The sequence below is a fragment of the Panthera leo genome, chromosome A3 (genome assembly GCF_018350215.1).
Source record: "Panthera leo isolate Ple1 chromosome A3, P.leo_Ple1_pat1.1, whole genome shotgun sequence".
Taxonomy (NCBI): Eukaryota; Metazoa; Chordata; class Mammalia; order Carnivora; family Felidae; genus Panthera; species Panthera leo.
Genome location: NC_056681.1, coordinates 88827205 through 88849231, shown reverse-complemented (window position 1 = coordinate 88849231; position 22027 = coordinate 88827205). Strand labels below are relative to the sequence as shown.

Sequence of the window (22027 nt, the reverse complement as noted above, 5' to 3'; positions counted from 1 at the left end):
ACAACTGGTCTATTAAGAATATAAGCAGTCAGATGAAGAATGAATACCCATACTTAAAATCAAATAGCAATAAAAGCAATTTAGAAAGTTGAATGAAAACTAAACATGCATCAAATATTCTGTTTTGGTTTTCTTATTCGTTTGTCTTTTAGGTCTGTCTGTTCATAAAGATATATTATGGTTCATGTTGATTTAAGATCTTTAAAATCTTTTCATTGTACTGATAGTATAAAGGTCTTGTCATTTGGGAATTATTTACCTCAATTATAAACATCTACCTGCCTTTTCAGGGCTTTTAGAATTTTTCCTTTATATGCTCATTGCTTATTCAGTCACTCCCTTCACTCTGTACTAAATTGCTCATAACTCTAATTAGGGAATATACTCCTTTTCCCCTCATCCTTGTCTAAAATACTAACTTCTACTTTTCCCTGAGGACTGGCTCAATGTGACCTCTTCTGAACACCCATCATCCATCTGTCCATCTGTCTATCTATCTATCTATCTATCTATCTATCTATCTATCATCTTTCTATTTACCTATCTATTCATACATCTATTCTTTATTTCATTTATTTTTTATTTCTAATTTTTAAAATGTTTATTTATTTTTGAGAGAGAGAGAGAAAGAGTGAGCAAGAGCCTGTGCACGCAAGTGAGGAGGGGCAGACAGAGAGGGAGACAGAGGATCTGAAACAGACTCTGCCCTGAGAGTGGAGAGCCCCAATGTGGGGCTTGAACTGATGAGCTGAGAGATCATGACCTGAGCCGAAGTCAATGCTTAACCGACTGAGCCACCCAGGTGTCCCATCATTCTTTATTTTAAATTGAGGTATAATTGATATATAACATTATATTAATTTCAGGAGTACAGCATAATGATTCAATATTTGTATGTATTGCAAAATGGTCACCACAATAGTCTAGTTAACATCCATCAGAAAACATAGTTACAGGATTTTGTTTTCTTGTGATGAGAACTTTTAGATCTCTTAGAAACTTCCAAATATACAATGCAGTATTACTAACTGTAGTTACCATGCTGTACATTACATCTCCATGACTTATTTATTTTATTACTGGAGATTTGTACCTTTTAACCCCTTTCACCTATCTCACCAACCCCCCAAACTCCACCTTTGGAGTAGCACCTTCTTTATAAAAATTTATTAGTTTTTTGAAAAATTTTAAATCTTCAGAAAAGTTACAAGAGTAGTAAAATGAACATCCATGTACCTTCACTTAAGTACTCTGCTTGTTAAAATTTGGCACTTTCTTTCTTAAAAATTTGACTTTGAAAGAATCTGTTTCATCAATCCTCCCCTTCCCCTGCCAAAGCTGAGCCATTTAATGCTTTTTCATTTATTTCAATTATTTCATGCATTGTATTTGAAATCCCGATACCACAATCTGTGGTTTCCCAGGAATGACATTCTTCTACATAACTACAATGCAATGATCACACTCAGGAATTTTAACACTGATACAACACTACCACTTAACATACAACCAATGTGTGAATTTCCCCAGGTGTCTTAATAATGTCCTTTATAGCAAATTCTTTTATCATTTTTCCTGCAGCCACATCTAGTCAAGTATCACACGTCGCATTTAATTTTTGTGTCTCTTTATTCTCTTTTAATATCTCTCTGTTTAGGTATATCTGATAATCCTCATGATTAAGTTCAGATTAATCATTTTTGACAGGAAAATCACAAAAGTAATACTAGGTCCTTTTTAGTGCATCATATCAGGAGGTACACAAGTAGTGAAGGTGGAGTCTACCAGATTTCTGTGCTGTAAAGGTACCCTTCTTCTTTTGTAATTAATAAGTGATCTGTGGAATGATACTTTAGATCCTGGGACTATCCTGTTCCCTGACAGTTTTTCTGATTTAGTGATTTAGAATTCATTGATGTTTTGTTCCTGAATCATGCAATTTATGGTGATTATAAAAGAGTGATTTTTCTATTTTTATCATTTCTTTCACATTGATTAGCTGGCATTCTTCTATAAAGAAGAACTTCCTTTTTGTCCCATTCCCTTTTTTTTTTAGTGTCAGTATTGGCACATGAATTCTTACTTCATATACAATGGGTTATATTCTGTTCCTGTCTTTCATTTGGATTCTCTAATTGTTCCAAATTTGGCCAGTGGGAGTCTTACCCATTATCTTTTGACATGTTTCCATCAATTTTTGAGCACTTCCTTTTTTTCTGGCACAGGATGTTCTTGGTTCACTCCAAGTTCTGCCCTATCCCCAGAATCAGCTAGTTTGTCAAAGAGCTTTCCCTTTTACTGGAGAATGATATATAGAACTGAGATATGGGCATTAGGTATGCTTCTTCTGTGGAGAGAGCTAAGAAATACACACACTACACAAACACATAGACAGTTTTATAAATCCTGAGTTAAAGGTGATGCTTCTAATTTCACGTGAATATCATAGGTCTTCCTCTTCTCCTATTCTATATTTGTATCTCTAAGAATTCTGGTTCCCAGAATATGAATATATTTACTCATCTGTCTACTCATATAACACAAAAAAGTTTCAGAGTTGCTATGCACATGTCACTAAAAGGAGTAAACTTAACTAGGTTCAAGATTCTTTTTGCAATTCTTTTTATCCTACAATATATCCCACTGGGGCTATAGTTCAGACAATTTTGTTCTTTTTTTTTTTTTTTTTTTGCTTTTTCTTCTATGTGGTTGTTACCAAGTTGATATATAATTAGGTTCATTTGTTTCTTTTTGTATATTTTTTAGGGTTATTCATGCTTATTACTTTAATTTTTTTGAATATGTAAAATGTAAACATGTTTCAAAAAGCAAAATTAGGGGCACTTGGGTCGCTCAGTCGGTTAAGCAACCAACTTCAGCGCAGGTCATGATCTTGCAGTTTGTGAGTTCGAGCCCCACATCAGGCTCTGCGCTGACAGCTCAGAGCCTGGGGCCTGTTTCGGATTCTGTGTCTCCTTCTCTATCTGCCCCTCCCCTGCTCATGCTCTGTCTCTCTTTCCTTCAAAAATAAATAAATGTTAAAAAAAATTTAAAAAAGAAAGCAAAATTATATAAGAAGATTTTTTTCAGTGATATCCCATTCTCCTCTTTATCCCTTCCACCCTGGTCCTATGCACTCTTCCTAAGTAATCAGTATCATGAGTATGTGTGTATGTGTGTGTTTTCACATACCCTTCTCCATACCTTATACGACATGGCTGTTAATAACGTAATACATATATATTTTTGTACCTTATTCTTCCACATGAAAATATGTACTATAAATTATTCCATATAAATTCATAGAAATGTTTCTCATTCTATTTTTACTGCTAACTAGTTCTCCATTATTTGAATGTATCAGTTTATTCAGCCAATATCCTATATGTAGGCATTTAATGATTTCCAAAATTTTCTTATTAAAATATAGTGTTTCAGCTACACAGCTATTATAATTAGTGTTAAAAAAAACCTGACCATACCAAGTACTGGCAGGGTGCCTAGCAACTGTATATATTGCTCTTAGATATTGCTGCAAAAATGCAAAATAGTTTAGTCACCTTGGAAAACACTTTGGTGTAGTAGTGTATTATACAGTTGAACACACACCATCTGACTCAGCAATTTCACTCATAGGTATTTCCCCATCTGTTCACACAGAGACTTGCACCCGAATGTTTATAGCAACTTTATTCAGACATTGCCAGAAAGTAGAAACAACCCAACTGTCCTTCAGGGGAAGGGGTAAATGACTGTGGTATATCCATAATTGGAGTTTCATTCTGAAATAAAAAGAAATGAACTACAGATACATGAAACAATACAGATGAACCGCAAATGTAGTATGCTAAATGAAAGAAGTCAGACTCAAAGGCTGCATACCGTTGGGGCTGAATAAATAATACTCCTGAAAAGGCAAAATTAGGGGCATAAACTGGGTCAGTGTTTGCCAAAGGCTGGGTGTCAGGGAATAATGGACTCCAGGGAGGCATGAGGGAATTTTGGGGGTGGTAAAACTGTTGTGTATCTAGATTGTGATAATGATTACAGGCTTATATGGTTTTGTCCAAACTTAATGGATTGTTCACTGGAAGGGTGAATTTTACCTTATATAAAAAATCTTAAAATTTAAAAAACAGTTTAAAAATCAACCCCGAAACCTGAGAGTTATTCTTCTTATAGTCAGATATATATCTTCAGGGTAAGTTCCTAGAAGGATTGTTGATTCAAGGAGTAAATTAATGCATGTGTAGTTTTGCTAGATAATATCAAATTCTGCTTCATTGAAGTCGTACCATTTTCTATACATCCCCCCTCTAGGTGTGTGTGATGTGTCTATTTCCTTACAGTTTCTTTAAGAGAGTGTTTTGTTAAGCTTTTGAATATTTACAAGTTGCATAGATGAGAAATGGTCTCTCTGTATAGTTTTAATTTGTATTCCTATGGCTACGGGTGAAATGTAGTATCTTATAAGTTTGAGAGCTGTTTGTATATTTTTTAAAAGTAAACTGCTCGTGTCCCTATTTTTCTAACGATTTTGGTTTTTTTCCCCCCTTCAGTCTTAGTGAGTTGTTTCTGTATTAGGAAAATTAATTCTTCATCTATAACATTTTTTTCTACCTACTTTGATCAGCTTAATTTTTCTTCCTCTCAAAACCTTTATATTTAATACCATATTTACGGCTAAAGGTCATTTTTTGTGTAACAGTTTAGCATTTCTTAGCCTATAGTAGACCATTGTTAAATAAAGACCAGTTGAATTTTTACTGCCTTAGTGTTCAGCTTTAAGCAGAGAATTCTTGAGAGTAGCTTTTGATTTTGGCCACAAAGTTTTTTTTGCGGCGTCTCAGTATAGGGAGAATGGTGATTTTTCTTGATTTTCTTCTGCTTAGTGAAAACACTTGAGTAAATTATGTAGTAATTTGTTTAGGGATTTCTCAGGAAGAATCCTAGTCATTCGTGAGAAGCTCTTAGTAATATGCAGTTTTTAGGCTAGGGCTCTGTTCAGGGTATTCTTACAGGTTCAAAGGTTTAGAAAATTCTTTATCCTTTTGCTAATTCGAGTCACTTAGAGTCCTAGGCCTTCGAGTTTGTTGGTGCCTCCATGGTGTTCAGTCCAGCTCTGTGGAAGATTATGTCCAAATGAATTCTACCTTTCTTTTCTCTGAAGATTTGGAAGCAGAGTAGTATAGAAAAGCACATTGGTGAAGAATGTTTGCCAGGTATTTCCTGGCTTCCAGACATAATATGGGCCGTCGAAATTGATCCTTTGAGTGCAAAGGTAGTGCTCTTTTCAGCTAATCATTTCTTGTTTTCTCCCTTCAGAAAGATGCCTGGTACATTTTAATGACTTGAGATCCAACTAATGCTCAGAAATGGGCACCAAGTCCCTGCATTCATTTACTAATCCCAACGAACTGTTTTGTGAAAAGTGGTAATCAAAAGTATTTTCAAGAAGGAGAATGACTCAGATGTTAGTGAGAAGAAACATCTCTAAATTCTTTGCAAATTTTTATCATACCCTTTTAGATGTTTTACCGACTTTGAAAGGTTTCATAAGAGAAAAATAAGTGGCCTGTGTGGTATAGTGTATGTGTGTGTGTGTATCTGCTGGGACAGCTGTGAACAACAAGGCTAGAACACTAATGCATTTCTTTTTTTCAGGTACTATCTTTATCAGCAGCATAGGTAAATATTCTTGAATGGAAGGAGGCAAGCAGTTGTGTACTCTATTCCCTTTTCTTAATGATATGCTTACCCGTTAGTAAAGCAGGTAGATCTATGATATTGTTACCTGCAGATGTTTTTCTTTCCTGCTTCCCTTCACTAGAAGTAGCTACTAACTTCCAACTCCCTTGTTGGGGGGAAAAGGTGGTATAAAAATGTTAAATAAATGTATCTGTTAAAGCTTGATGTCACTTATTTTAAAATAAAATCTCCTTTTTCTTTAAGAAATACAATCACTTTTCCTTATTCTTTAGGGAAAGAACTTAACCAGTAACCTTTCAATTTTCAATTGTCAGATCAAAGATGTATTAGAGAAGAAAAACATCATAAAAGTCAGATCCTGCTGTTTTGCAAGAACTTTTATAATCAGAAATGTTTATTCTTCTTTTCTTTATGACCATCTAATATGTCCATTTCTACTCTGAATCTTTACATCATCTTCTCCAATACATGGTCTGCAGAGTCTCATAAGACTTTTTTTCAGGGTGCCTTTCATTGATTCTAAGTCAGGGTGCCTTTCATTGATCCTATTCATGAATTTACTTTTCTTATTTTACTTTTCTTATTTTACATCCTCTGCCTCCAGACTCTTTTTTGTCACCTATATAGTGGCACTGTGTGATAGCTAATATATCGATAGGATATGATGCTATTTAACAAAATCTACAGACAATAAGTAACAAAAACTACAGCTTTGATGGAAGCTATTAATATGTATCCTACAAATGTAAGAAGCATACTGAAACAGACTAGCCATGTATATTGGTATCTGGTGATACATGACCTCTAATGGGTGTGTGAATGCATAATTGTAGCGTATAACAGTTGTCTTCATGATATCTACCCCTGAATGTTCTAGTCCAGTCACTTCTAAATTCTCTTGATAGCTTATTTATTTATGTTATTTTAATATCTTAACTTATATAATATTATAACACGTCCTGAGGCACAAATTTCTTAGTTACAGAATCTAAAATCTAACCTAGTATTTGCTTCTCTGATAATGAAGAGGTTTGAGTTGACAGAAGGCACTAATGCCCTCCATTCAGGAACTATATAGGGAATGAGGCAGCTGCTGTCCTTGGTGATGAAATTATTTCATGTGAATTCATAAGGAAAACAACTAGTTAAAAAGGCAGGATAATCTTGAGTATACTGTTTGTGGCTGCTGTTGGTATCTTCATAGATCTATTTGAACTAGAAAAATACAGACTCCAGTATCTTAATGTCTTGAGTTCCTGACTGCCAGGCAGAGGAAATGTTTAACTATTTTAATCATGTTTCTGTATCTCAGAAAGAAAGCCCTTATGAGAGGAAATGACAACGTCCTACCACAAAGTTATCTCTTATCAGTTATAGTCCCAGTCGATAATGATTTGTCAAACTTGGACATGTGTAAAATGCAAGGGCTGTGTTATTTACTTTGGAAAGGAAAAATTAGATGAAGCTGATAAAGACGGAGTCATGGCTTTTGTTAGGAGACAGAAACCATTAGGGACAGTCATTGTTAGCTTAGGAAAGTGTCCTTGGACTCCTCCCTCTGCCCCAGCTGAAATCTAAACCTGCTTGAATCATTCTTTGCACTTGAGGGGAGAGAAGGGCAAACAGGAGGGGAAGAAGAATGAAGACAACCTTGACAGAGATTTTGCATTTTAAATCGGGAGCAAAATGTGGACCTTAAAACAGACCCGTTTATGTGAGTCAGGAGAAACTGCCTTTTGTTCTCTTTCCCACTCCCATTTATTTAGTTTTGAAAGTTCATTTCTTATCCTTCCAAACGTATGGCATTCCTTCACGTACAGTGTATGTTGCCCTCTTCCTTTTGCCTTTCAGTAGATGTGATTCTTTTTCATTAGTGGAAGCAGAGAAAACACATCTAGCTCAAAGCAACATGAGTCAGTGCATGCTTTACATACCTTTCTCCTCACAGCACTCTTCTTGGTTCCTTGCAGTGTTCCTAGTGTTCTTCACAGAAGGGAGCATGGAGGAAAAATGATTTCTAAATAGTAGGCTATTTTGGGGGTGGAGGTAAAGTTTGTGAACCGAAGCCCCATTTTGCTCCTTTTCTTGTCTAGATTTGTGTACCGCTTTCAAAGCAGGCAGTCCTTGGCTGGGGAGGACTTAACCTGGATTATGGTTGCAGAGGCTAAGAAATAGCAAAGCCAATACTTCCGGGTCAGGTCACTTCAAACTGTTTGAAGCTGAGGATGATGATGTCAAGACAGCCTCACAGAAGATAGGTTTGGTTGTAAATATTTGCTGGAGCTGACAGGAAAATCTTTCTGTCCTCTCTAAATATATGTATTTTTTGGTTGGCCCAGATAAACCATTCTTTTTATCCCATTAGAAAGGGGCACCATTAGCTTACTCATCACAGATTTTTAGGGGAAACTGTCCCCTAATGTGGATGTTCATTCTATAAGGATGGGTCTGACATGTGAAGGGGCCAGGCCTCTGTCTGAGGAATGGCTTGGGAGCAGTTTCCTTTTGAATGAAACTAATGGTCCTGAGTCAAAGCAAAACAAAATAAATAAACTATGTAAAGATGAACATATGAACAAAGTTGTGATTGAAATTTATTTAAATTTCCTTAAGCTTTTTGTAAGTATATAATTTATTGTAAATAATTTTATAATCATTCATTCTAAATAAAAGTTCATTTCTTATACAGATCAAAATTATTTTACATGTGTTCTTATCCCTTTTCATATGTATGTGTAATTTTTATGTAGTTTAAATATTATTAATATAATTTTATTTTTCATCTTTTGAGCTTGTGTTTTGCTTAGTTGTAGTTTTCATTAGTAGGCTCTGTTTTTCTGGCAAGATAAATTTCCTTCACATCTTTACTTTGCAATTCAAGAGAGGAGACTATAAAGATATTTTGATGTTGTGGCCATTTAAAATAAGACTGCCTAAAATGATCATCTGTTGCCTCTTTTTGTTTTATTAAGATGAAAACGAGTGTCCTTAATTTTTACATGCTTTTTAATCTTTTTGTTTTTTTTTAAATTTTTAAATTTTTATTTATTTATTTATTTATTTAAATTTTTTTTTTTAACGTTTATTTATTTTTGAGACAGAGAGAGACAGAGCATGAACGGGGGAGGGTCAGAGAGAGGGAGACACAGAATCTGAAACAGGCTCCAGGCTCTGAGCTGTCAGCACAGAACCCGACGCGGGGCTCGAACTCACGGACCGCGAGATCATGACCTGAGCTGAAGTCGGCGGCTTAACCGACTGAGCCACCCAGGCGCCCCAATCTTTTTGTTTTTAAATACATGGTGCTTATCTGTCCATAAAATGTTTTTCTCAGTGATTTTTTAATGCTGACTTTTCTAATTGCTTTTTTTTTTTTTTTTTAATAAATCTATGCTTGGACCATGACGTAGATCTTATGATCAAACTTAGGATTCACAAGAGATTGTTTTGAGTGATTTCAGAGTATATAGCCCTGAGAGATTCTTAAACATAGAGATTTAGTGTGCTATCATGGGTGCAAAGCAAATGAACAAAATAGTCAATAAATTTGAACCAATAAATGTAGAGAGATGATGATTTTGGAGAGACAAGAAAGTATTGGGCTGCTGAGTTGTAGAATGAGTAGATTTCTTTGGAAAAGCATCTTGGTGAAGAAAGCTATGCCACCAAAGAAGAAATGATCCTGCTTGATGAAATGAGGAAACAGACTTTGTAATCACAAGTCCGCTCAACCCAATTTAGTGCCTGCTGCTTATATTCTGATGAATCCTACAATTAGCAGTGTTACAGTAAAACCTGCAGCTAGGTCTTTATTTTGATTATTTTTAATGCACTTTTGTCTGTTTTGTTTTTGCTTTATTTTGTTTTGTTCAGTATTTACTTTGTGTCCTTTTATTCTTATTTAATTCCTATAGGTCAACAATACAGGCAATAGTTTCCTTTTTCAGTTGAGAAATTGAGGCCAAAGTAAATTGTGAGTTACTCATTGTCAGGTCACATAACCAAACAGTTTTAGCACTGTGACTATCTCCAGTTCTTACCTAATGTTGTTTGTTTTACTTTGCCTTTTGATGTCTAGATTTAATCTGTCTACATTGTTCGTACTATAATTTTCTGGTATTTTGATTGCATGCTGACGTAAATATTCACTAATTCTTATGTCCTTCAGAAGTTGGCTGGCAGGCCGTTTAATTCATCCTGTGCAGCAAGTTTTGGTTTTGACCACTGAAACTTAGTCTTTTTCTTTTTTTTTTCTTTTTCTTTTTTTAATGTTTGTTTATTTTGGGGAGAGAGAGAAAGAGAGAGAGAGATTGAGGGAGAGCATGTGTGCGTGGGTAAGGGTATGGGCGGGAAAGGGGCAGAGAGAGATGGAGAGAGAATCCCAAGCAGGATCTGTGCCATCAGCACAAAGCCCGACGCGGGTCTCTAACTCACCAACCATGAGATCATGACCTGAGCCAAAATCGAGAGTCAGACGTGTAACTGACTGAGCCACTCAGGCACTCCTGAAACTTAGTCTTTTATGTAGCCTACCATGTGTCCAAGAAGATACAGTCAAGTTGTCAAAGTCATGTTACCATCTTCTCATCCCCTTTGGAGGCCCATAGCCTGAAATATATCTCTAAAAGCAGATGCAGGGCCAGTGACATCTTCTGTTACTCTTGTTTTCATCCTTCTGTTCTGTGTCTCAGCCTTGCTGCTATCTTCGGTTATTAATCTCATGGTTAAAATACCCAAACTGGGTTTATAAGAGCATGGTTTGTTTGTTTGTTTGTTTGTTTGTTTGCTTTGTGTTTTTCTCCTAGAAACTAGAGCTGACTTTTATTTTTTTTACACTTGAGTAATAAAAAAATAAATGCAGTTTAATATTCCTAATAGCTTTGTTTGAATATTTTGTGACAATTTTGTTTGTTTTGCAGGTACCTGGAGCCCAAGATTTGGTGGATTTCTCTCCTGTTTATCGATGTCTACACATATATTCTGTCCTGGTGAGTCTTTATCTAGCTCTGCCTAATAAAGAGGTATATTGAGTTCAAAACTCTTCTTTCTCATTTTTTATAGTTTTTCTGTTTATTATTAAGAGTAAGAAAAAAGAAACTATTATTTAAGGAGTATTAATTACAAAAAAGAATCCTTTCTTCTTGAATCTTTTGTTTGCCATATAATTGAGCTAAGCAAATAACATTAATTTTTATCAGTCATCAACAAATAATAAGATTATACCTAGAAATAGTCACACACTCAGATTTCTATTCTTAATTTAATGATGTAGTTATTTAAATAACAATAACCTATCTTTATATATTAAAATAATATTTGTAAAAACTGTTTATCTTTTTATTCCTGATGACACTTACTCCTATGCAAAGAGAAACCTCTCTGGGGGTGGGGAAATTATTATGGGTGTTAATGGTATTATAAGAAATAGCCCTTTCTCTATCTTGGTAGTCACCTACGTGCAGATACACAGATATAAAGGCAATCAAAAAATTAAACTAGGAAGCCAAAGTATCATTAAAGACCAATTGATGAGAGAGGTCCATTATTGGTATTTTTTAATAACAAAGTTCTATAAAGATTCTATCAGGTTGTTTTATAATATGATGGAGTAATCTTACTTAAGTCTGTTACACATTTTCTTTCTTCATATATCTAATATAGTGTCACTTAGTTGTTACTCCAGACAGTTTGGGACACTGGTCTATGGACTTCATGGCTGGAGTATTTTGGGGTGATTTCCATTAGTTTGGGAAGACTTGGTAATTTTTTCTCCTCTCCTTCATCCCCCCACTTCTTGCTAATTTCCTTTTCCCCTTCTCCCTTCTTTTCCCTCTCCACCCCTTGTCTCCACCTGTCATTCCTTGTTCTATAAAGATGGAGGACGTCATAGATTGAGTTGTCTCAAGGCACCTAAAATAAGTAATTTTTTTTTCAATCTCATGTACCAATAATTAAATAAATCATATTCATCTTAGTTTGTGACACAACACGCTATTATCGTTATTTCCTATCAGTACCCCTCTTGTATTTTTTTATCTTGTTTGTTTCCATTCATCCCCTATCCACAAGCCCACAACTCTTATCTCCAAATATACAAACTCTAATATGTTTAATGTCTGGTAATGGTTGTGTTTGTATCCTTGAAAAATATAGAGTAATTTTGTATATGTAGGTGTTTTTAGTTTACTCAAATGGTGTTATCTTATGGATCTAGTTTTTTCTTGTATTTTTTTATTCAGCCTATTTTTAATATCTAACCTTGTTATAGTCTATATATCTTACTCATTGCCTCCCACTTCCACATGATTATTAACAAATGGTTTGCATTTGCTGTGTTTTGTCTATTACTTCAGTGATCAACTCTTAAATTGCTTCTAACATTCTGCTGTAATAAGTAGGACCCCTGTATGGACTTGGGTGTAAGTTTCCAAGATTTCTATACCTAGGTTGGAATTGCTGGGTCAGAAGGTATATATATAATTTTAATTTTAATTTTTGATAACCTGATGGATATCAAATGATGTCTCTTTGTTTTAATTTGCATCTCTTTGATTACTGATAACATTGTGCTTTTTATAGACTCCCCAATCATTTAAGATCTTTTTTCTCTGAAATGCCTATTTTTGACCTTTGTTCAGTTTTGTTTTGCCTTCCTTGTTTTGTTTTTTTCTCTTTTCTAGAAAGAGAAATTTCAGAAATTCCTTTTATGTTGTACATATTGACAATGGAGGATGTTGCAAATGTCTTTTTTCCAGTTTGCCCGTAGACTTTACACTATGGCCATATTATCTTTCATTAACAGGAGTCCTTGATTTTGATATAATCAAGTCCATCAATTTAAACCTTGTAGTTTGTACTTTTTAAGTCTTTTTTAAAAAAGAAAAGCCCCTCTCTATTCCAACGTCATAGGGCATTCCCTTTATGTTAACTTTAACTTTTACCCATTACATTTTGATATTGATTCATCTTGGGTTCACTGTACTTATAGTATGAGGTGTAGGAATCCAACTTAATTTTTTTTTATTTGATGAACTCAGTTTTACCAGTCCTATCTACTACATAATCTGTATATGGCCCACTGATTCCTGGAATACCTTGGGCATATACTAAGTATCTCTCTATATATTTTGGGAAGAATTGACAACTTTCTACTGCTAATTCTTGGTATTCATGGAAGAAAAAAGTCTGCTTTTAAATTATTTAGTTAAGCTTTGTTTCTATGTTAATGGTCTTGGGCATTTTTTAAGTAGTAGCAAAATATAGTGTTTTTTTTTTTTTTTTTTTTTTTTTACAATTTTCTACCTTACTTTTTAATTAGTAATTGCTGATATTGAGGAATGCTCTCGATTTTTGTAAGTTAACTTATATCTGGCAACCTTGTTCAACTCTTTTATTAGTTATTATGGTTTGTTTTTTGGTTTTCAGATTTTCTGTGTGGTTGTTCATAATGTCTACAGATACTGACTTGCTTCTTTTCTTCCTATCCATATATCACATTGTTTTTTTTTATTGTCGTTGTATTGACCAGGATCATCATTACTTACTTTGTTGTTCAGGAAGGTGATAATAGGCATCCTTGTCTCATTTTTGATCTCTAACAGCATGTATCTAATGTTTCTCAATTAACTGATGTTTGCAATAAGTTTTTGGTAAATATTCTTTATCTAGTTATTCCTAGGCTCCTGTAAATTTTTTATAATATAAATAAATGTTGAATATTATTGGATTTTTTTCAAATATATTGATACAGTTCTGTGGTTTTTATACTTTAGCTCATGAATGTACTAATTAAGTTTCATTGATAGATTTTTGTGATCTTAAATGATTCCTGTATTCTTTAGATAAATCCAACTTAATGAGGATATATTACTGCTTTTTAAAAAAATACTCTGTGAAATTTAACTCCTTTTTTTTTTTATTTTAAATCTGTCTTGTATTTATATATGGTTTTTGTTAAGTCTCAGAATTGCAATGTCAAGTGTACTTTTCCTCTCAAATAGTGTAAAAGTATGAAAATCAATTTGTTTAGTTTAATTTTATATCTTCAGTACCAACAACAGTACTTGGCATATAGTAGGCACTCAATAAATATTAGTGGAATGAATTAAGTAAGTGGTAGCTAAAAGAATGCAGTACACTTGTTTGAGCATATGCTAGCTCAAACTTTATTACTCATTTATTCACTAAACACTTACTGAATTTTTGTCCTGCATGAAATGGATATGGAGAGCAACGATGTATAAATAAATCAAGGACTCATGCTTTTAAAAAAATTACGATCTACCAGGAGAGAAGTTATAATCTTTGAATGATTAGAATATAACAGCACTGTATCTCATCACTGTGTATCTGTTAGTTTTTTAAACTTTGTTAAGATTTTATGGTAAAGAAAATGTGACAAGTTTTCTTCAAATGAGAACTCTACTAGTGGTTAATAAGAGTACTGAAGTAATTTATTTGCACACTCACTGGCTGTGTGGTGTTAGGCAAGTTACCTAAACCATAGCTTTCTCATATATGAGCTGTGGTAATAATGATCTGCTTAGTGCACTTAAAGGTATGTTCCAATGGTGCCTCGCTCCGTCTTTGGTACATGATTGGAATTTAATACATGGCTGTTAATCTGGCAGGAGTTATGTGTCTCTGATGCTGATTATTAGGCACATTATTGGTATTTTTTAAAGTATATGATGTAAAGTATATACATGTAGATAGAGGCTCTAGTCTCTGCCATCAACAGAGTTTATCAATTATTCTAAATGTACACGTTCTTAAATATACAAAGTCGATGTCATCCTAAACTATGAGTTTAAAAATTTTTAAATAAATTCCACATGCTAATATTCTGTAGTGTTGCAATATTTGGTATTCATAAAGGTTTTATAATAATTTGATAAGACATTGTTTATATGGCAGAAACAGGCTTCTTCCCTCTTTCATAGTGTTTCCTAATTTTGAAAAAGTACAACCAGTGGTAAGAGCTCAGCTCTGTTTCTGGAATACATGTTTATTTTTTGGACATTGCTGTTCCAGAGCTAGATGGACTTTAAGCACTAAAATGTCTCTTTCGTTAAAGGAAGGGCCAGACACATATGACTTCTAGAGTTGACCCTTTTCATAGCTTTTGGGGGGCCGTAATTTGTTACTTCTCTATATTTGTTTCTCATTCTCACATCACTAATATGTATTACTATATAGTGAAGGACATCTCTTCATAATAATAATGACAAAGATATTTAAAAATGAATTGCTTAATATAAAGATTTGTAACATAAATATTTTTTTCAGATTTCCGGATGTAGTTAATATTAACATTTTGGCATATTCCACAGGCAGCACAAACTCTGTATGTTTCAAAATGAACTCATTATCTCACCCCTTCCCTAAAATCTACTGTTTTGGATTTACCATGATCTCAGGCAATAACAGCATTCTATCAGTTCCCCAGGCAGAAACCCAAACCTTTTCGTTTTTCTCAGTACCATATGTAAATCGCCATGCCTTGCAAATGTTACCTCCTAAATACAGTTTACTCTCTTTCTCATCCTCCCCTATCATAAAATGATTGTCCTAGACATCAGGATTATTGAAAACATTCTCCTAGCTGCTCTCCCTTCCTTATAGTATAAATCCCTGACTCCCTTCTCACTGTGACGATAGTGATCTGTGCATCATGCAAATCTGGGATATATGTTATCTGCTTAAGATTCTCTAATTGGTCATCTATTGAGTAAAATATAGAAGTATAGAAGAAAATATGGCATATCAAAAGACAGAAGGTTTTCCATGTCCTGTCTGCCATATTGTCTGCTGCTTACCACTTTGCTTTAATGAAACTGAAATGCTTCTAGTTCTTTGAATGTACCATGCTATTTCCTGCTTCTCATTCTTTCCTCATTCTGGTCCTTCTGCCTGAATGAGTATTCATTCCCACTTCTTTTTATTTTACGGACTCCTACTTATTTCATACTTGTGTCCTCCAGCAAATTTTCCTAATGTTTCACGTTGAGCTCAGTGGACCCCCTTCCCCTTTGCATTGTTATAGAACCCAGTACCTGTTTCTGTTAGTGCTGACTGTATTCTGTTATCTCATCCTAAATATGTGTTCTTTTTCCTCAATAGACTGTAAGCTCTTTTAGGGCAGGTACCATGTTTTATTCATCTTTTTTAGCCTTAGCACTTAGCACTTAGTATTAACAGTATATAATACTCAATAAATGTTTGTTTTTGATTTTGAGAGATAACTGCCCTCCTTTTGACCTGCAAATGAATCCAGTTTTCTAGCCTCAGGCAGTGTTATACAATATCAGGGCTGGGACTTATACGAGGGAAAACAGTTCTATTGGTGTCCAACGGAAGGATCATAACAGAAGTAACAAAAAGTTCTAATATTTTGTCATTTACAATAGTGTTTATCTGAACTTTTGGCCTGGAGGATAACAAGGCACACTTTGAATAAACATGGCAATATTTATTATTTTTAGTGAAACCGACCTTCCATTCACCCCCCTTTTATGGCTGTGCTGCTTATAAATTCCCAAAGGATTATTTGAAAAATCCTACTTATATCTGCCAGCCTTATCAGTAGGGCAGGAGTTCACGTATTGTAACAGGAGGTCAGATTTCGGTCATGGTCTTATAGATGGGGCCAAGCACCTGTAAATTCTTCCTTTGGTGACTAAAGTGAAGTACAATATCAAACAGGCAGTGAGACTTTTCTAGGAAGTGCTGAACTTTGGCAGGAAGGGCAAACTTTGGCAGGAGGAGGGGAGGGAAGAAAGTGAACAAGGGTCAGATAGTGGTTAATTGAGACTTGGTTCTTGGTATAGTAATGCAGTGGAAGTGTGCAGGGCAAATGTAGGTGTATTTTATAGAATTGCTTTAAACAATTTATATTGTTTAAATCTTCATACACAGTTTAGAGATGGGCAGGCAAGGGACAGGTATAAAACATCATTTTATAGTCATCAAGGCTGATGTTTTTGGAAGGGAGAAAGTAAACAAACTAAAAATTTTACCGGAAGAGAAATGAATAATAATTTGAGATTTTTGTACATAGTGTAGTAGTAGTTAAAAAGATGCATGGACTGTCTGTCTAATGAGGACAGAAGCCAGGCTGTCTTACAGAGTTTTTGAAAGCTCTACCAACCCAGCGATGTCTGCCATGTTTATGGACCCCAAGCCTTGAACCCAACTCAGTTTGGACAAAGATTTATATATACTGTTAGCTCCTCTGTGCCCTGGAACGTCTTTCTGACTCTTCTCCAAATTTTCTGCTCGCTCATCCTTCTATCACGGAAGGACTGTATATATGTCCCATATCAAGGAACTTGGATGTCATTAAGAGACTGGGGGGAGCAAACCTGTAAATACAACCATACTCCTGGTGTGTGGGTCTCGTTTATGATCTTATCTTCCTGTGGTTTCTTGTTTTCCAGTGATCTGCATCATCTGCTAATTAACAATTTAAAAAAAATCCTAGGTGAAAGAATGTTGCCCAGTGTATACCTTTAATTTATGTACCTTTTCGCATTTGTGTTATACTATAGTAAAAGTGCCCTTTCTAAAGATTTCTGACATCTTGGATCCAGGGATAGCGTATATAGCAATATGTGGATTTTTTAAGTAAGCAGCAACCTCTCAGTATTACATGAATCATAAGAACCTCATTTTTATTTCATTCTCTTTCAATTACTAAAGGAGACTATAAAACAGCCTGAGGTATAAGGGAATGCAGAATGTCGTTGGGCGGTGAATTCATATTACAAAGGCTCTAGCAAGTGCAGTATTTCTTTTAAACTTCCTTGGGCAAGGGGCCTCTGAGAATTTGATGAAAGCTGTGAGCCCTTTCCCCAGACAAAATGCACATATGTACAGGCGTGTGGTATTTTGCTTAGAATTTCAGAGGCTTCTTCAACTCCTGAATCTTATTAGACCTAGAAAGAATCCTTCGTGTCAAGGGAACTAGAGGCTGAGTTAGGCTTCAGACATCTACTGATTACAGACCTATGCCCCAGAATGGCTTACCCCAATTCCACTTGAGTATCCCCTTTTATAAGCCTCCTAAGGATTCTCTACCACTTGTCTTTCTCTTAGAGTTGGAAGCCTTGCCAAAATCTCAATTTAAAAGCATATTTCAAAGTGAACTTACTTCTGTGCCATAAATCTTCATTCCCTGGGCAGTCATTAGGCACGGCAAGCTGGTGACCTGTTTTTCTATTAAGAAGTTAGCCTCAGCACCTAAACTAATAGCTTTGTCCCTTGAATTCTTTTACTAAGAAGATTCAAACAGAAGTTTAAAAGTAATTATGAGGACTATAGGTAATAATTTATCTCCCTGAACATAAGTAATTTTGTTAAGTTTCAGGATATTTTACCTCTTGCTTGCTTTAATAATATTCCTTTTTGGCTATAATTCGGAGAGATAGTCAATAGCAGGGCGAGAATTTACCCACAATCTCTTTACAGTTCTTTGTGATCATTGCTAGTGCCAGGAATGGCATGGGGTAGGATGGGGTAAGCAGGAATCTTACTGGAATGTATCTCTCCCTTTCTAATCTGAGGATATCTACTTGTATGGTCTGCACTGGCACTGGAGGAAACTCCAAAATCCACGGTCCTGTGACTACTGATAACAGCAAGGAAAGTATTTGGAGAGTGGAAAAAGGAATGGATATGAGCAGTTTTAAGGGACATATTTTTTGAGATGTTAAAGGAATTAATGAAATTACTTAACGAACTGTGGTAGCAACTGGCTGTTCCATTAAAGCACTTGGGAAATACATAACATGAAGAACCTAAGACATTACTGAGATTTTCAACTAAAAAAAAAAATGATTCGTTTTGGCATTCTAAGGTTAGACTTCAAGATACTTTCAAATAGTGATAGTGGAAAGGTTGTTGTTTATATGTGTATTTATGATAGTATTGTCTTGGTTTTTATATAACACGTTGTGCAACAGTCTCATAGTACTTCACAAATTTGACTACATTAAATAAGTGACTTATTCACATGGCGAATATGAGAACACCTCACTTGGTAGAGACTGGCTTCACTCTGAATCATGCCATTAAATAGTTCTTTTGTTGGCACCTGAGGTAAGATATTATAGTTCTTACTCCTGTACCTTTATCAGAAGGCACTATTGCTACTTAATAATCAAGTAAATTTAACAGCAAGAATTGGAACACAGACTTAAGGCAGATCTGTCTGCAGGATCGGGTGTATTTTTAATGGCCAGATTCTTTTAATTGTTATTGACTTAAAAAAATAAGACTGCCTTAAAAAAATAGAAAAACTTTTCTGTTACATTTAGGTATCAGGACAGTTGATTGGCAAATAAAAAGCGGATATTCAGACATCAACCTCATGTAGTTTTCCTAGTGTTTCTCGTAGACCATTTACCTAACAGCAAATGCTGACTGGTTTTTTAATTTTCATTAAAATTGATTGTACTTTGCTATAGGCGATTTTTTGAAGACCTATCCTGATTCTACTTTAAACATTGAAACTATTGACTTGTATTTATTTTATGTAAGTGTGATAAAAATCCATTATTTAAACTCTTCCAATTTTTTACAGAGACACTTGAATGAACATTTAAATTTTTGGTTCGGGTGGAAGCAGAAGCAAGGTCATTTACAACTCCTGTGGTAGAAATGAAGACAAGTGAGAAAGGCCTATATGTAAAATTCTAGGGGCTTAGAGTTTGTAAGTTTTTATTCTCATTTGACATTTCCAAAGATGGTGTTACAGGGAGAGGGAAATATCACATTATTTCACTAGTCACATGAAACTGGAAATTGTGGATGTAGAATTCCAGCATTGCCAGAGACACATAGCTTAATGATCTAGATTCTTCTAACGTTTCTGGAGCTATATTTCTAGGGAACACCAGGCTCATCAGATGATCTGTTAAAAGGAGGAGGAGGAGGAGGGCTCCTGTTTCAGATGTCGTCAGAACTTTGTATACTGTATTTCTCTGTCTTGGGTTTTTTACAGATCACAGTAGTATATTCAAATATGTTCTAAGAAGATCTACCAAAAAAAAAAATAAATAAACATGTTAAATTTTATTTAAGCCAGTATTTCTTAATAGAGTGAAAGAGGTAAGGAGGACCAGGATACTTTCTGCTCTTGGAAGTTCATAATTTAATGGGTCTAGGGAAAAGCCACTTTGTAGGAGACTCTGAAGATACCTATTTTTGTTTGTTTTTTAATCCATCATATTTATTCGGAATATATACATTGTCTTTGGGAAATAAGAAAAGAGTATTGAACTTTTAGTAGAAAAGCCTTCCTGAGAAGAGTAATATGAAATGAGTGGGCACCATTTTCAAATCTTTGGGATAGCAATGATATTAGCAAGGAATTCTGATGTTTCTGTACTTGACATTTATTTTTTAAGAACTTGAAGTGGCCAGCATTTCAGGCTCTGGTTTTTAGACATTATTCCTCGTGACCCTTTTGGTAAGTGTTGTTTTATTTTCACTTTAAATGGACTCTCTTTCCCATCTCAGAACTATTCATTTGCTTCCCCCCTCCTAAGACAAATGCAAGTTGTACTGTTTGAGGGGCCAACTTAACACTGTTAGAACAGAGCTGGGAGCTTTCTGGTTTGCTTCCATGGTGATCTTGAGTACTTCCAAGCAATAAGAGCACAGTTGGAGTATTTTCTTTAGAGATATTTTTTTAATGTGGAAAGTTTTGCCCTGAAATATGTGGTGACTCCTAGTCCATCTCTGACACTTCGCAGATGGTCTCGTCACTCTCCTGCCATATCTCCCCGCCCCGTAGTTGCACTGACCCACCAGTGCCTGGGGAGGTTAGATAGGCATAAACACTGCATAGATCATAGAGAAAAGCTGAGGGTGAGATTCTTTGTGTGCTGCATTGATAAGGACACAGGAAAAGCCATTTATAGCGATAACTTTCCTGTAGTATGGGCTAATGGGCCCTGGTTTGTAGTCGCTGTAATCTAACTGTTTATAATTGTCATATTGCTCTTTTAACCTGGTGACCTTATTACCCCCGAGCATATCATTTGGCTTTGAATAAAAACAAGAGGCAAAAAAAGTGATTAAAAAAATTTTTTTTCTACATATGCTCACATTTATATTTTATAATGTTTGTGTTGGGAAAGATTAAACTCAAGGTGCTTTTTTTTTTTTTTTTTTAACACTAATGTCTCACTTACACAGCTTTTGATACCACAATAACATAATTATTTTTTAAGCTTTGACAAAATGAACAAGAAATAAATCATTCTCCATATCACACCCAGTAACACCCCTTCAAAACAGTTTCAATCATATAAAAACTGTGTTTCAAACGCTTTAGTTTCTCATTGTTCTCAGAATGAAGTAAACTTCTTAACTTGGTCTAAATAGTCTTCCATGTTCTATCCTGGGCTTGACTGTCTTACCTCCTTTCTGGTCACTCTCTTTCTCCTGCTCACAATCTATGCTCCAGATGTACTGACCCCATGTTCTCTCATAATGATGCCTTCGGACAGGCAGTTCTCTTTCCTGAAATAGAGTCCATATTTCCTGTCTTCCTTTTGATATTTTTTTCTATTCCATTATGCCAAATTTCTCCCATTTCTGAGATCTCTGGATTTGGCATTTATAATCTTCTCTCCCTCGTCTCATATATCCAGCCAGATCTCTTACATCTTTTTCTTCCTTTTCCTGTTTTGGTTGTGACTGCCAGGTTTTTGTTTGTTTATTTTCAGTTTTTAAATTTAAAAATTTTGGGTTCTTTTGCTTCCCTGAAATGCCTTCTTTACTGGATGCTTAGTTTAATATTTTGTCCCAATAGTTTCGGATATTATGAGGTGTGTGTGGGGGGGGGCATGAATAATTGTGGCCAGAACCTCATGATTTGAACAAGAGGACATGGAGGGGAAGGGTTTCCTTTTGTTTTATAGAGGAAATTTGGTCATTCAGACAGTTATGTAAGTTGCATATACCAAAATGATCTAACCAGAAGCAAATGCCATAATTGGAGCTATGTTTTAAATATGGCTGGTTGTAGCAGGTGTAATGAAGAGTTTGTTTTTAACCTATGAATAGAACTGATTTATTTTAAATTGTGAGAGATTTGGAAAAGCCGAGGTTGGGGCTATAGTGGATTCTCTACTTTTTCAGATTTTTATAACTCAAACCACAATCTACAGGGGAAGTAATTTAGGACCTCAACACTGGAGTAGAAACTCAGACACTTTACCTGTAGCACTCGAGATTTCCTCAGGGAATGTTGGCAGAATTCTTCTTATTTCCTTAACTGAATGTCTTTAACTAGAGCTTCTGGAAATCT

At 35.0% G+C, this 22027-nt stretch overlaps 1 protein-coding gene across 16 annotated transcripts in view; it reads left to right on the top strand.

Annotated features, from left to right (window-relative positions):
* The window catches only part of EXOC6B (exocyst complex component 6B), a 612462-nt gene that overhangs the window by 257427 nt on the left and 333008 nt on the right, over nucleotides 1–22027 (top strand). For all 16 annotated transcript variants that reach the window (XR_006200773.1, XR_006200772.1, XM_042932668.1 and 13 more), the window contains one exon: nucleotides 10629–10697. Coding sequence is in view for 14 of the 16 variants with exons in the window: in XM_042932668.1 (XP_042788602.1) it covers nucleotides 10629–10697 (69 nt within the window). In the remaining 2 variants the exon portion in view is untranslated. The remainder of the gene's footprint in view (nucleotides 1–10628; nucleotides 10698–22027) is intronic.